At 39.9% G+C, this 12,753-nt stretch overlaps 1 protein-coding gene across 6 annotated transcripts in view; it reads left to right on the forward strand.

The window, feature by feature from the left end:
- Window positions 1-12,753, forward strand: part of NBEA (neurobeachin) — a 1,002,985-nt gene that overhangs the window by 465,042 nt on the left and 525,190 nt on the right. For all 6 annotated transcript variants that reach the window (XM_036298874.1, XM_036298876.1, XM_036298877.1 and 3 more), the window contains one exon: window positions 10,937-11,001. In XM_036298874.1, coding sequence (XP_036154767.1) covers window positions 10,937-11,001 — 65 coding nt within the window. The remainder of the gene's footprint in view (window positions 1-10,936; window positions 11,002-12,753) is intronic.

A 12,753-nucleotide genomic window follows, 5' to 3' on the forward strand; every position in this document is an offset into this window, starting at 1 on the left:
TGTTTAGAGGGAGAAATGACCTAAGTCAGTGGTTTTGAACACTACCTTCACATTAAAATTATTTGGGAAGCTTTAAAATAAAACTGATTTCTGGGCCCTATTCTTAGATATTTTTCTGATTTAATTGGTACATTATAACAACTCCCCTGTTGATTCTTTTGTTCAGGCAAAATTGGGAACCACAGATTTAAGTGATTTCATAGATTTGCGAGGATTAAATCATTCAACAACAAAAATAACATTGAGAACATACAGTATGCCAGTCACTTGCTACTTACTGGGTATACATAGTTAAATAAAACAGGATCCTTCCTTTCATTAAGAAATTTATGATCTTGCTGAAACTGGTTTGGCTCGGTGGATAGAGCGTCGGCCTGCGGACTGAGGGGTCCCGGGTTCGATTCCAGTCAAGGGCATGTGCCTGGGTTGCGGGCACATCCCCAGTGGGAGATGTGCAGGAGGCAGCTGATCGATGTTTCTCTCTCATCGATGTTTCTGACTCTCTGTCTCTCTCCCTTCCTCTCTGTAAAAAATCAATAGAATATATTAAAAAAAAAAAAGAAATTTATGATCTAGTGGGGGGTCATATGTATAAGTAGATCACTACAAAATATAAATAGTTATATTTAAGAGAGAATGTTCTCTGGTTAATAAAAATACAAAATATTAAGTACTGAGGAAATAATGATTCTAGGTTGATCCTATTTCCCATTTTCAAAGTTTTAAAATTATTTCATTGACACACTTAAAGATTTATTACTTTGCCAGCATGAACCCTTAGTATTGCCCTTTTCCATAGGAATAACGATAAAAAAATTCATCTATAGCTTGGGATAACTGAAGAATATGCTAGTTGTTACATTTTTCCTATAGGATACTTTTTTTCCCATTCCACTTTTTTTCCTTTGCACTTCTTAATTTTTGTTGACTGCTCAATTCTGTGTACCATATTTTACCAAGGATGTAAAGAGATTGGATTTTCACCTAAATGACCCCAAAAGTTGTGCTACGTTCACAACTGTCATTCATAAATCTTTAAAACAAAATTTAAAAAACACATTCAATCCTGATATTTTCTGTGGGGAAAAATATACTTGTGAGGAATATTTTGTCCTCCCTTTTTCTCTTTCTCATTTAGTATTTTCTTTATTAGTTGAAAGAAATAAACTTGTATTTTCTTTATTGCCATATGAAATAAATTTGTTTAAAATTCACCAAAATAATTAAAACTAAAATAAATGTCTTATGCTAAATATCAGAAAACAGCTGGTGAAACCTCATGTTTAAAATTTATAGTTTCATTGCTACTTGTGTGGCTTAAATCCTCACTTCTCCAGCTCCTCTACTGAAGCATCCCCCTGGGACACAGTGGATAGCAGGGAGGAGTTGAAGGGCTGACACAAACTGTAACCCACACAACCCACCATAAGCACAAACATCCTTTGTTCTTATATTTTAAATTCATATTTAACTATATTCTTTTATTGCTTATAATCGCTATTTAAATTACTTGGCTTTTTTTTTTTTTTTTTCCGACACTAGGGGGATGAGTTTATCCAGGGCATTAGTTTATCTCCTGCCTGTGATTTTTAAATCTCCTATAACAATTTCAAAAACAAAAGCTTTCACAAACCTCTTTCTTAAGGAAAGGCAATTAGGACCATTTTTGTGACCTTACGATTTGTTCATATTTAATGTAGTTAACAGAGACGGCCTTGACAAATTGAAATTGTGTAAATTGGTTATTATAGTTGATAGGGAACTTTAAAAAACATTCAAAAACTAAATTACACTCTAATATTAGGTAGAATGTACTTTGTCTCTTCCTTGGGTCAAGGCCTGCAGAGCTAGTCTTGTACTTCCAGCCATAGCACATTAACACATAACTCAGTAGGCTTCTGTGTCATAGAAAAAAATATTCATGTTTGGCAGGCAAATAAGTAATAGAATTTGAAAAATAAACGATACCAGGGAGTATAATATTCATTAAATTTTATACATAAGGATATTTTTCTTTCTTTTCCATCCAGTGTCACTAACCTTCTAGAATTAAAGTCTTGCTGCCTTAATGCTATAGTATAGTCTCTGAAAATTATATCATCTATTTCTTCTGCCCCTACAGTTATCACAGATGAGTAAAATATGGCTCTTTCTTCAAAGATGCACTGCCTAAAGTCTAATCATATTATGTGCACATAAAACATATAAAGAGTAAACTGAGGTTGCAGGTATATGGAAAACACTATTAAACAAGTTAGTATTGAACTCCTATATTGGAAAATTGGTATTTCAGCTTATGTTGTTTGAAAATCCTGTTATCAGATAAGTATTTGAGATTTACTCACGTCTGAGGACAGGACAATCAGAGATAGCAGAAGAGGTAGGCAGATAGGCAGCCTCTTAAACTTCTTGTAAAGGTTTGGAGAAGAACAGAAAATATCTGAGACAGAAAGAGAGAGGGAAAGAAAGGGGGGGGGGGGGGAGAGAGGGAGAGAGAGAGAGAGAGAGAGAGAGAGAGAATGAGAATGAGAATTCTTCCCTCTTTTTGTGATCAGCATGCTTTTTCATATCTTCATAGAAAAAGAACCCAGCTGGTCTGTGCTTCCACAGAAGAAACTGTGTTAGGTTAGTTAGGAGCATCCTTAACAGGGACATTCTTAAAAATTTATCTTCATTTTTATAGTATTACAGATGTCCCCTCCTTTGTCCCCATTGACCCCCTCCTTCCCACTCCCATCCCCTCCCTGGGCCCATTATTGTCTGTGTCCATGGGTTGTGTATATTTTAAAAGATTACATTACCTGTCACATAGCTTTATATCCTATAAATAAAAGCCTAATGTGCTAAGTGTCCAATCATCCGGTCATCCATTCAACCAATCAGAGTGTAATATGCTAATGATACGCTAAGACTGCTCAACTGCTCGTTATGACATTCACTGACTACCAGGGGGCAGACGCTCCAACTAGTAGGTTAGCTTACTGCTGGGCTCTGGCCCATGGGGACTAAGTGAGAGAGGCCGGACACGCCCTGGAGCCCTCCCTCGGTCCCTCCCCAGCTGGCCAACCTCCCACGTCCCTCTCCAGCCCCAATCGTGCACCGGTGGGGTCCCTAGGCCTGCCCTGCACCCTCTCACAATCCAGGACCTCTTGGAGGATGTCGGAGACCTGGTTTCAGCCCAATCCCGCAGGCCAGGCCAAGGGACCCCACTTGTGCAAGAATTCATGCACTGGGCCTCTAGTCTATAATAACAATGGGGAATTGCATGTGAATGCAGCTTACCCAATAAGTCACTAATAATATTTATTGAGTATTACTTATATGGCTTGTTTTCAGCAGGTGGTAACAATCTACACTAATAAAAGAGAAACATGGTAATTGGCGTACGACCGCTACCCTTTTCATTGGCTAATCAGCAAGATATGCAAATTAACTGTCAGCCAAGATAGCGGCCGGCAGCCAGGCAGCTTGAAACTAACATGAGACTTGCTTGCCTCAGTGATGGAGGAAACCAATGTTCCCCGCCTGCGGCTGCAGGCCTCTGAACCTGCAGTTTCAAACATTGTAACAAATACCGCCGGACTTCAGCCAGCAGATTCGCAACATTGTATGCAAAGGCCAGAAACCTACTTTCAGCAGCGGAGGCCTAAGAGCTGGAGCCAAGCCTCAAGCTAAAGCTGGCCCAGAATAAAAAAAAAAAAAGGAAAAAAGGAGCATTTGGGAGTTCAGTCACCCCCAGCCTGAAAACAGCCCTCAGCCCCTCACCCAGACTGGCCAGGCACCCCAGTGGGGACCCCCACCCTGAAGGGTGTGTGACCAGCTGCAAACAGCCATCATCCCCTCACCCAGGCTGGCCAGGCACCCCAGTGGGGACCCCCACCCTGATCCAGGACACCCTTCAGGGCAAACAAGCTGGCACCCACCCGTGCACCAGGCCTCTACCCTATATAGTAAAAGGGTAATATGCCTCCCAGCACCGGGATCAGTGGAGCTGAGAGGCCTCCCGACACTGGGATCAGCATGACAGGGGGCAGCGCCCCAACCCCCTGATCGGCCCTGCTCTGTGGGTGATAGAAGGCGGTGCCCCAACCCTCCCCCGCCCCCCCACGGGCCCTGCTCTGTGTGTGATGGAGTAGAGCCATAACCTCCCCATCAGCCCTGCCCTGAGTGTGACAGTGGCGGCGCCCCAATCCCCTGATTGGCCCTGCTCTGTGGGTGATAGAGGGCGGCGCCCAACCCACTGATCCGCCCTGCTCTGTGTGTGACAGGGGACGGTGCCCCAACTTCCCTATTGGACCTACTCTGTGAGTGACAGGGGGGAGCTCCTCAACCCCCTGATGGGCCCTGCTCTGTGCGTGACAGGAGGGAGCTCCCCAACCCCCTGATGGGCCCAGCTCTTTGCATGACAGGGTACGGAGCCCCAACCCCCCCGATGGGCCCTGCTGTGTGTGACAGGGGGTCGCGCCGCAACCTCCCCATCGACCCTGCCTTGAGTGTGACAGGGGGTGGTGCCCCAACCCCCCAATCGGCCCTGCTCTGAGCCCGACCAGGGGCTGCACCTAGGGATTGGGCCTGCCCTCTGCCACCCGGGAGCAGGCCTAAGCCAGCAGGTCGTTATCTCCTGAGGGGTCCCAGACTGCTAGAGGGCACAGGCCGGGCTGAGGGACCCCCCCTCCCCCCCGAGTGCACAAATTTTTGTGCACCGGGCCTCTAGTGAAAATTATAATAGGATATAGGATTTAAAACCACATTTTTCTCTTCATCATAAAAACAAGAAGCTATCTTTCTCTCAAACTCCTACCAAAATTTTTCTTAGCTTTAACTGCAAATTTTTTTGAAAGAGTATATTTCTAGCTACTACACTCTTTTCTTCAATTACCTTTCATTCATCAAACCAGTTCAATCAGGCTTTCATCTACTGAATTCTAGTTACCAAGTCCCAGGACCTCTCCTGTGTCCTCATCATACCTAACATTTTTGACACATGGAAAAATTAACAATGTAACAATATACAAGCAAAAGTAATGATAGGTTTCTAATACTTAATCTGCAAAATTTAGAGAATAAAATGAAAAAGGACACAGTCCCACCAGCACAGAAAGGTTCAGGAAATTTCTCTTGGGCAAGAAGATTTCAGCCCTCTTTTTTCAGGTAGGAAACTTTGAGAAAATAGCAACTCTAACTTCAGGCCTTTGAGGAGGATAGCTAACTCAAATACAAAGCCTGTCAGTGGCATTCTCATTGAACAAATTAAAGAATTGTATTGCCTGCTAATCCATAAAAAACAATTCTGGAGGAAAAAATACATGCATTGCAATAATAAATTTCCATATATAATTTTTTAATAAGTCTTCCATATTCAAAATTTCTCTGTAATCTGGTAAAATTAACTATTTCCTTCTTGACAGTCTATTAGTCTGCATGCCATACAAGTCTCCTGATTCTTTATAGAAACTGTGTTAGTTTTGTAATAGTTTTGTTACACTGTTATAAAAGAAAAAGTTTAATTTTGAAATAATTTTAAAATTTGTGTAGGTAGTTTAAAGACATAACAAAGCAAAACAAAAATCAGAAACCTGCTTCACCCCTCAGACACATTTAGTTGAGGCAGCTACTTTTCATTCTTTTAGCTCTTTACCATGTTATTAATCAGTATTTTCTAAATAACATTGTATAGCAATGTCCTTGGTTTTCCACTTTTTTTTTTCATTTTGACTTTATTAAAGCATTTTATTCTTATAACACTGTCACCTACTCCCTACTAAAAAATAAGAGGAAGGGACCTGAAGTTGTGTTCTGAGTTATTCTGTCCTAACCATGAAGCTTTGACTACTTCATTAAAAAAGAATTTTCATCTAACTTTGTAATCCAATTAAAGAGATCAAGAAAAGAAAAAAGAAAAAAGAAAGGGGGTAATCCCTATGTTTCTCAGCTTTTGCCCACTATTATTACATTACAGCTTTTGAGCCCATCAGTATTCCTTGCAAATGAATTCGTAGGTTAACTATCCATCATCACTTTTTTCCTTAACTCTTTTTTGTGTGAAATTAACTGCTGTTTTGCTACTTGCTTTTTTTTTTACTACATTTTCTATAGGACTATCATTAAATTTCCCCAAAACTTTCCAATTGCACTGAAAGCCTACTCTAAATATAATGCATATCAAATACTATCTGAAACCCTGCTTAACAAGATAACACTCTTGGTACTTATATTCACCATTATTTGGAGAATTCTCATGGCCTCTTTCCTGTGCCAGATTTATAGTTTCTTAGATATGTGTATACTGCTTTTCTGATTTCTTCCCTTGTAGTAATATTTTCAGTTGTTCATATGTATTTGAACTTTTCCACCTCATGAGCACTTGGTGGGTTTGCACTCCCTTGCTCCAAGAAACTGAGACTTCACTTATTTACTTTCTTTGATTGGTGAAAAGTGCTAAGTGACATGTGTTACTTCCGGGCAGAAGCTACAAGAGCAAGTGATGCTTAAACCCATTCTCTTTTCCCTCCATATTAGTTGCTGATAACATTCCAGACAACGGCCACATTGCTGGTCTGGCTCCTGAAAGAGAATGACTACAATGTAGAACAGAGCACAGGCAGTGAATATGGAACTTAAGGAAGAAATAACCCTTGTTTCCAAAGCCCTGAGATTTGGGCACTGTCACATTATAATCTTGTCTCTCCTTTTTTATGTACTCTTTCATTTTGGCAGAGCACACTATCAATAGGTTCTTGAAAGAAGTGGGTGAAAAATAAATGTTTATGCATGTCTGAAAATATAATTATCTTCATATTTATTGATAGTTTAGCTGGATATTGTGCTTGACTATTATGCTTTTGATAATTTTGAAGGTATTATGTTCTTTCCTCCTGTCTTCTTGTTTTGGTGTTGAGAAGTCTAGTGTCCTTCTCATCCTTGATTCTTTATTTAAACATTTTTTTTCCTGTTAGCCTTTTCCTTAAACCTGGTGTCCTGAAATTTTAGGATGCTACAACTCCATAATTGAAGTTTATTGTCTCTCTTCTGGAAGGGCCTATAAAACAACTTCTTACTATTTCCCCTTGCTCAGAAATGACAAATTACTTTTCTAAAACACTAATTTATTGGATGAAGTGTTGCAGTCATACACTTTCATTGGCTTTCTCATCATATAAGCTCTAATATCTTTAGCTTAGTTCAGATTTATTTCTACTATCTATAATAATAAAAGGGTAATATGATAATTAGACCAGATGTCCTTCTGGACGACCTTCTGGATGAAGCTGGGGCTGTGAGGGAAGCCTGGGTTCCAGGTGCCTGCCGGCAGGCGGAGGGAAGCTCGGGTCTCGGGTGCAGAGGGAAGCCAGTGCCGGCAGCCGGGAGAAGAAAGGCCTACACTTGCACAAAATTTGTGCATTGGGCCTCTAGTCCAATATAATAAAAGCCTAATATGCTAAGTGTCCAGTCATCTGATCATCCATTCAAGAAATCAAAGGGTCATATGCTAATGATATGCTAAAGTCGCTCAACTGCTCACTACAACATGCACTGACCACCAGGGGGCAGATAGTCGACTGGTTGACCAGTCACTATGATGTGAACTGACCACCAAGGGGCAGATGCTCTGACCGGTAGATTAGCTGACTTGTGGGCTCTGGCCCATTGGGACTGAGTGAGAGGGGCTGGACACGCCCTGGGGCCGTCCTGCAGTCCCTCCCTGGCTGGCCAACCTCCCACATTCCTCCTCAGCCCTGATTGTGCACTGGTGGGGTCCCTCAGTCTGCCCTGTACCCTCTCACAATCCGGGACCCCTCAAGGGATGTCAGAGAGCCGGTTTCGGCCCAATCCTACAGGCCAGGCCGAGGGACCCCACTGGTGCATGAATTTGTGCACGGGACCTCTAGTTCCTCTATAAAATATTGCAGATAAGCATCTCAAGGGCTGACGGCACCTTACACATATGTTTTGTTTGATCTGAACAGAGTTTTTAAAAAACATTTTATTCTGTGATCTTTTAGACACAGTATAATTTGGGGTGCATATGTAATACCTGAATGCACATTGTGAAATATCCTCTTTAAAAATTCTCTTCATATTAGAAGTTTATACTGATAAAGAGCTTTGATGCAGCATCATAAAGAAAATTGTGTATAAGAAATTGTCCACAAGAATCTACCCTTCTGAGTGACATGATTCTTGTTATGTAAAAAATCTATTCTTTATTTAAGCTAATATCACAGTAAATGTGAAGTATTCCTGATAAATTGGCACATTGTGGTTTATTTGTTTGCAGTAAATATAGGCTATATAATGGTAATATGTAAAATATTTAAGAGGATGGTAGTAATTCATTTTTTAAAATATATTTTTATTGATATCAAAGAGGAAGGAAGAGGAAGAGAGAGATAGAAACATCCATGATGAGAGAGAATCATGGATCGGCTGCCTCCTGCAAATCCCCCACTGGGAATCAAGCCCACAACCTGGGCATATGCCCTTGACTGGAATCGAACCTGGGACCATTCAGTTCACAGGCCAATGCTCTATCCACTGAGCCAAACTGGCTAGGGCGGTAGTAAGTCATTTTGTTAAAATGTAGAAAAAAGTTTTCTATAATTTTTCAACAGAAATTATTTGAAAGATTTAATAAGCTTTGTAAAATACAATAACAATCTTATTATTTTGATAAACTGTAGTTAAAGGTTGTTGAAGCTAAAACACGTTGCTAAAAATGACATCATTTAGGTCTCCTTTTCTTTATAAAATAACTAGTGGCCTGGTGCACAAAATTCACACATGAAAGGGGGTGTTCCCTCAGCCCAGCCTGCACCCTCCCCAATCGGGGACCCCTTGGGGGATGTCTGACTGCCAGTTTAGGCCCAATCCCACAGGGACATCCCTCTCGCATTCTGGAACTGCTGGCTCCTAACCGCTCACCTACCTGCCTGCCCAATCACCCCTAACTGCCTCTAGGGGTGATAGCCCCTAACCTCTCTGCCTGCCTTCCTGATCTCCCCTGACTCTGCCTGCCTGCCTGATCACCCCTACCTGCCCTCCCCTGCCAGCCTTATCTCACCCCCAACTGCCCTCCCCTGCCGGCCTGGTTGCCCCCAACTGCCCTCCCCTGCCACCCTAATCTTGCCCTCAATGGCCCTCCCCAACGACCTGGTCTTGCCCCCAACTACCCTCCCCTGCAGGCCTGGTTGCCCCAAACTTCCCTCCCCTACTGGCCTGATCTCGCCCCCAACGGCCCTCCCCTGCCAGCCTGATCTCTCCCCCAACTGCCCTCCCCTGCCAGCCTGGTTGCTCCCAACTGCCCTCCCCTCCTGGCCTGATCTCGCCCCCAACAGCCCTCCCCTGATGGCCTGATTGCCCCTAACTGCCCTCCTCTGCCAGCCAATTTGGTTCTGATTGGTCGGTTTCTATGCCAGTGTCAAAAGCTCCGCCCCCTAGGCAGCCATTGGCTCCTCACACTTCACCCAGATTTGGCTCTGATTGGTTGGTTTCTATACCAGTCAGTGTCTCTAGGCCTATCAATGGGGCCTGATCAGAAAAGTGGGGCTGATCAGCAGCCCGGGTGGAGGCCTGAAGAGAAATGGAGGCACAGCTGCTGGCCTGGCCTGGAGAGAAAGAGAGAGGCAAGTGCTGATCAACAGCTGCCACACAGGCTATGGATCAGACCCTGCTTCTCTCTTCAGGCCTCTCTCTGGGCCTGATTCGCAGCCCCCTCACTAGTCAGTGCTGGGTTGCCATAGCAACCCAGCACTGACTGCAGGACTGACTTTCCGTTGGTCGAGCCCCTGGCCGTGACAGACCCAGGGTTTTTATATATTAGCATTACCACATCACTCTTCCCGAGTTGTTGATTCTCTCTTGGAGAAATGTGGATTAGTGGTTTGTTCTTCTATAATTCTTCGTAAATTTACTTAGAGCAGAGAATATTTACATACCAAACACCTACTTTTGCAGACCACATTTATTCACAGCATGTGTATAAGCTTTAGAGGAGCATGTGATCAGGAATAGAGTGAAGGGTTATCATAGAGACTGTTCTTTTTGTGAAGCTGAATTCATAGGCGGGGAGCTGACCACCTACGATATGTGTGGCCAGCACTTTAATTGTTAACTCATGGAGAGAAAAAAAAGTCTATAGATGAGTGATGTAAGTGACCAATAAGGACTTTACATATATATATATATATATATATATATATATATATATATATATATATACATACATACATACTAGGGAAGTATTTACTTACAGTACTATTGAAGTGGATATAATTTTAATCCAAAAATTGTAATTTACCAGCTATATTTAAAAACGACTTCCCAAATTAAAATTACTGGGATAAATCAATAACCAAAAAAATTATTTAAAGCATATTCTAAATATGTCATAGGAAGAGTATAACATTTGGATATAGTTTTAATATTAAATATTTATACGTTTTAAAAGAATTTACTATTTATAAGAATTTATATACATTTTACATGCCTTTCAGTCATTTGGACTACACACGTAACTATAACATTTCATTTACAAGTTAATCTGAATATGTTGTTTATATTTCTAATTTTCATTTTATAACCTCAGTGAGAATTTTCTATACCAGGGACTAAAATTTCTATTCCAATATTTCTAACCCTTATATAGCCACTAGACATTTGGTTTCTTTTGGAAGGAAGGACACTTTGTGCTGAGAATTTGTGATCTGTACCTATGATCTCACTTTCTATTTCAGTGGGCATCAAGCCTGAAATTTAGTAGGAACTCGATAGCACCTTTTAAAATGAGTAGCACAGTAACATTTGTTAATTTTTTTGAAGATTTAGAAATATCATAACATGGAAGTTATTTTAATAGTGCCAACATGATCCTTAAACAAGATGTTACTTTTCTTTACATGCTCATTTTTATGACACTTGGTTTGGTTTCTCTTTTTAGGAATGGCAAAATTCTATTCAGAAGAATGCAGGACTTGCATTTATTGAACTCATCAATGAAGGAAGGTAATAAATTTCACAATTTTTATTCCACTGCACATTTTATTCCACTGGGAGCTGTTTTTTCCTGCCATCTGGTGAAAAAATGTGTAAGAAAATGTTTTAATTAAATAATTTACCGCAGAAACTTTAAAAGAACAAAATTTAAAATGTTAAAAATATTTATTCAGTCAGGAGCATGTATGAAATAAAGGGACAAACTTTAGAAAGTTTTTGTGAGATTGGAGCCACATCTTACTAAGTAGTAAAGTTGTTTTACATAGATCAAGTGAACCCCGTCTGCAGTCCCATCTGCCACTCCATCTGGTTTCAGTGTTATGCTCCATGTGGACTCCCTCTGCCTATCTCAGCTCATGTGAAACAGTTTTATCTGAACATGCTGTGCTATCTGGTATCCAGCTGAAAATGTGAAGGATGTTAAATATAGGAAGTATAACAGTCTGGTTAGGAATTTATATATACCATTATTAAAATGATGCTATAAGTAAAATTATGTTTGAGCCTATTATTGTATTTTCTCTTTATTATAAACAGTTGTTCACTATGATTTTCTGAAAACTTTACTGGCAGTGTATACATTAAGACAAATGTAACTGTCATCATTTTGACATATACAGCTTCTATTAGCTAAAGACCTGCATTCTTTGCAACTTGAGTTTCTTCTATGATACAGTATAATCTTTGAGAAAAAAGTGACTGATATTTGGCGTAATCTATTTATTTGTATTTCAAACCAAATTAAATTAAATTGATAAATAATGCTTACTATATATAAAATTTTATCAAGGGAGTGGTATTATGAAAGAATATTTTACAACATATCCCTTGAAAATTAGTTTGTGTATGGTAGAGAAATCCATTTTTAAAGTAACTTAAATAAGTTTAGTATTAGTGTTTTTTTCCCCATCAAGTTTTATAGTCTAAGAAATAGCCTCTGTTGTTATAACAGTGAATCTTAATGAATATCTCTCATTTAGATATTCCATGTTTGAATTATTTTTAGTCACAATAATGTAACTTTAAAAATTTAAATAAGTTTTTGACTCACTGCAAAGCAAAAGATGCAACAAAATATTAGTTTTTATAAGTAACATAAATAAGTTTACATAACAACACACTGTAGTTCTTATAAAACTTTATTATTGTAAGAATTGACAATGATTATTACCCATCTTCAGGTGATGAAAACTAGAAAAAAAAATTCACAGGCTACTTACTCATTGTCATATCAGTTACAGAAACTCTCAATTCACATTCATGCTAATTTTGCTAATTTCTTTCATCTGTGAAGTAAAAAACAAAAATTATTTTGTCATCAGTAACTCTGAAGAGTTAACAGAATTGAACCTTTAACACTTAAGATTATAATATTGTCTAAGACAAAAAGAGGATGGAGAATTTGCTATTATCAGAGGTTTTTAGCTTTTGATGCTGTATTATTGTTCAGTGGTAGAGTTTCTTTTATTTTAGGAAAGAGGCTGGAATTACAGAAAGTAGTTTAATTTTGTTTAAATTTAAATCCATGAAAGCCTTCAAAATGTTCACCATATTTTTGTGCCATTCTATTTTTTAAATATATTTTTAAGTGATTTTTTACAGAGAAGAAGGGAGAAGGATAGAGAGTTAGAAACATCGATGAGAGAGAAAAATTGATCAGCTGCCTCCTGCACACCTCCTACTGGGGATGTGCCCGCAACCAACGTACATGCCCTTGACTGGAATCGAACCTGGGACCCTTCAGTCCGTAGGCCGACGCTC

This window comes from Myotis myotis, unplaced genomic scaffold (genome assembly GCF_014108235.1).
Source record: "Myotis myotis isolate mMyoMyo1 unplaced genomic scaffold, mMyoMyo1.p scaffold_m19_p_3, whole genome shotgun sequence".
NCBI classification, from domain to species: domain Eukaryota; kingdom Metazoa; phylum Chordata; class Mammalia; order Chiroptera; family Vespertilionidae; genus Myotis; species Myotis myotis.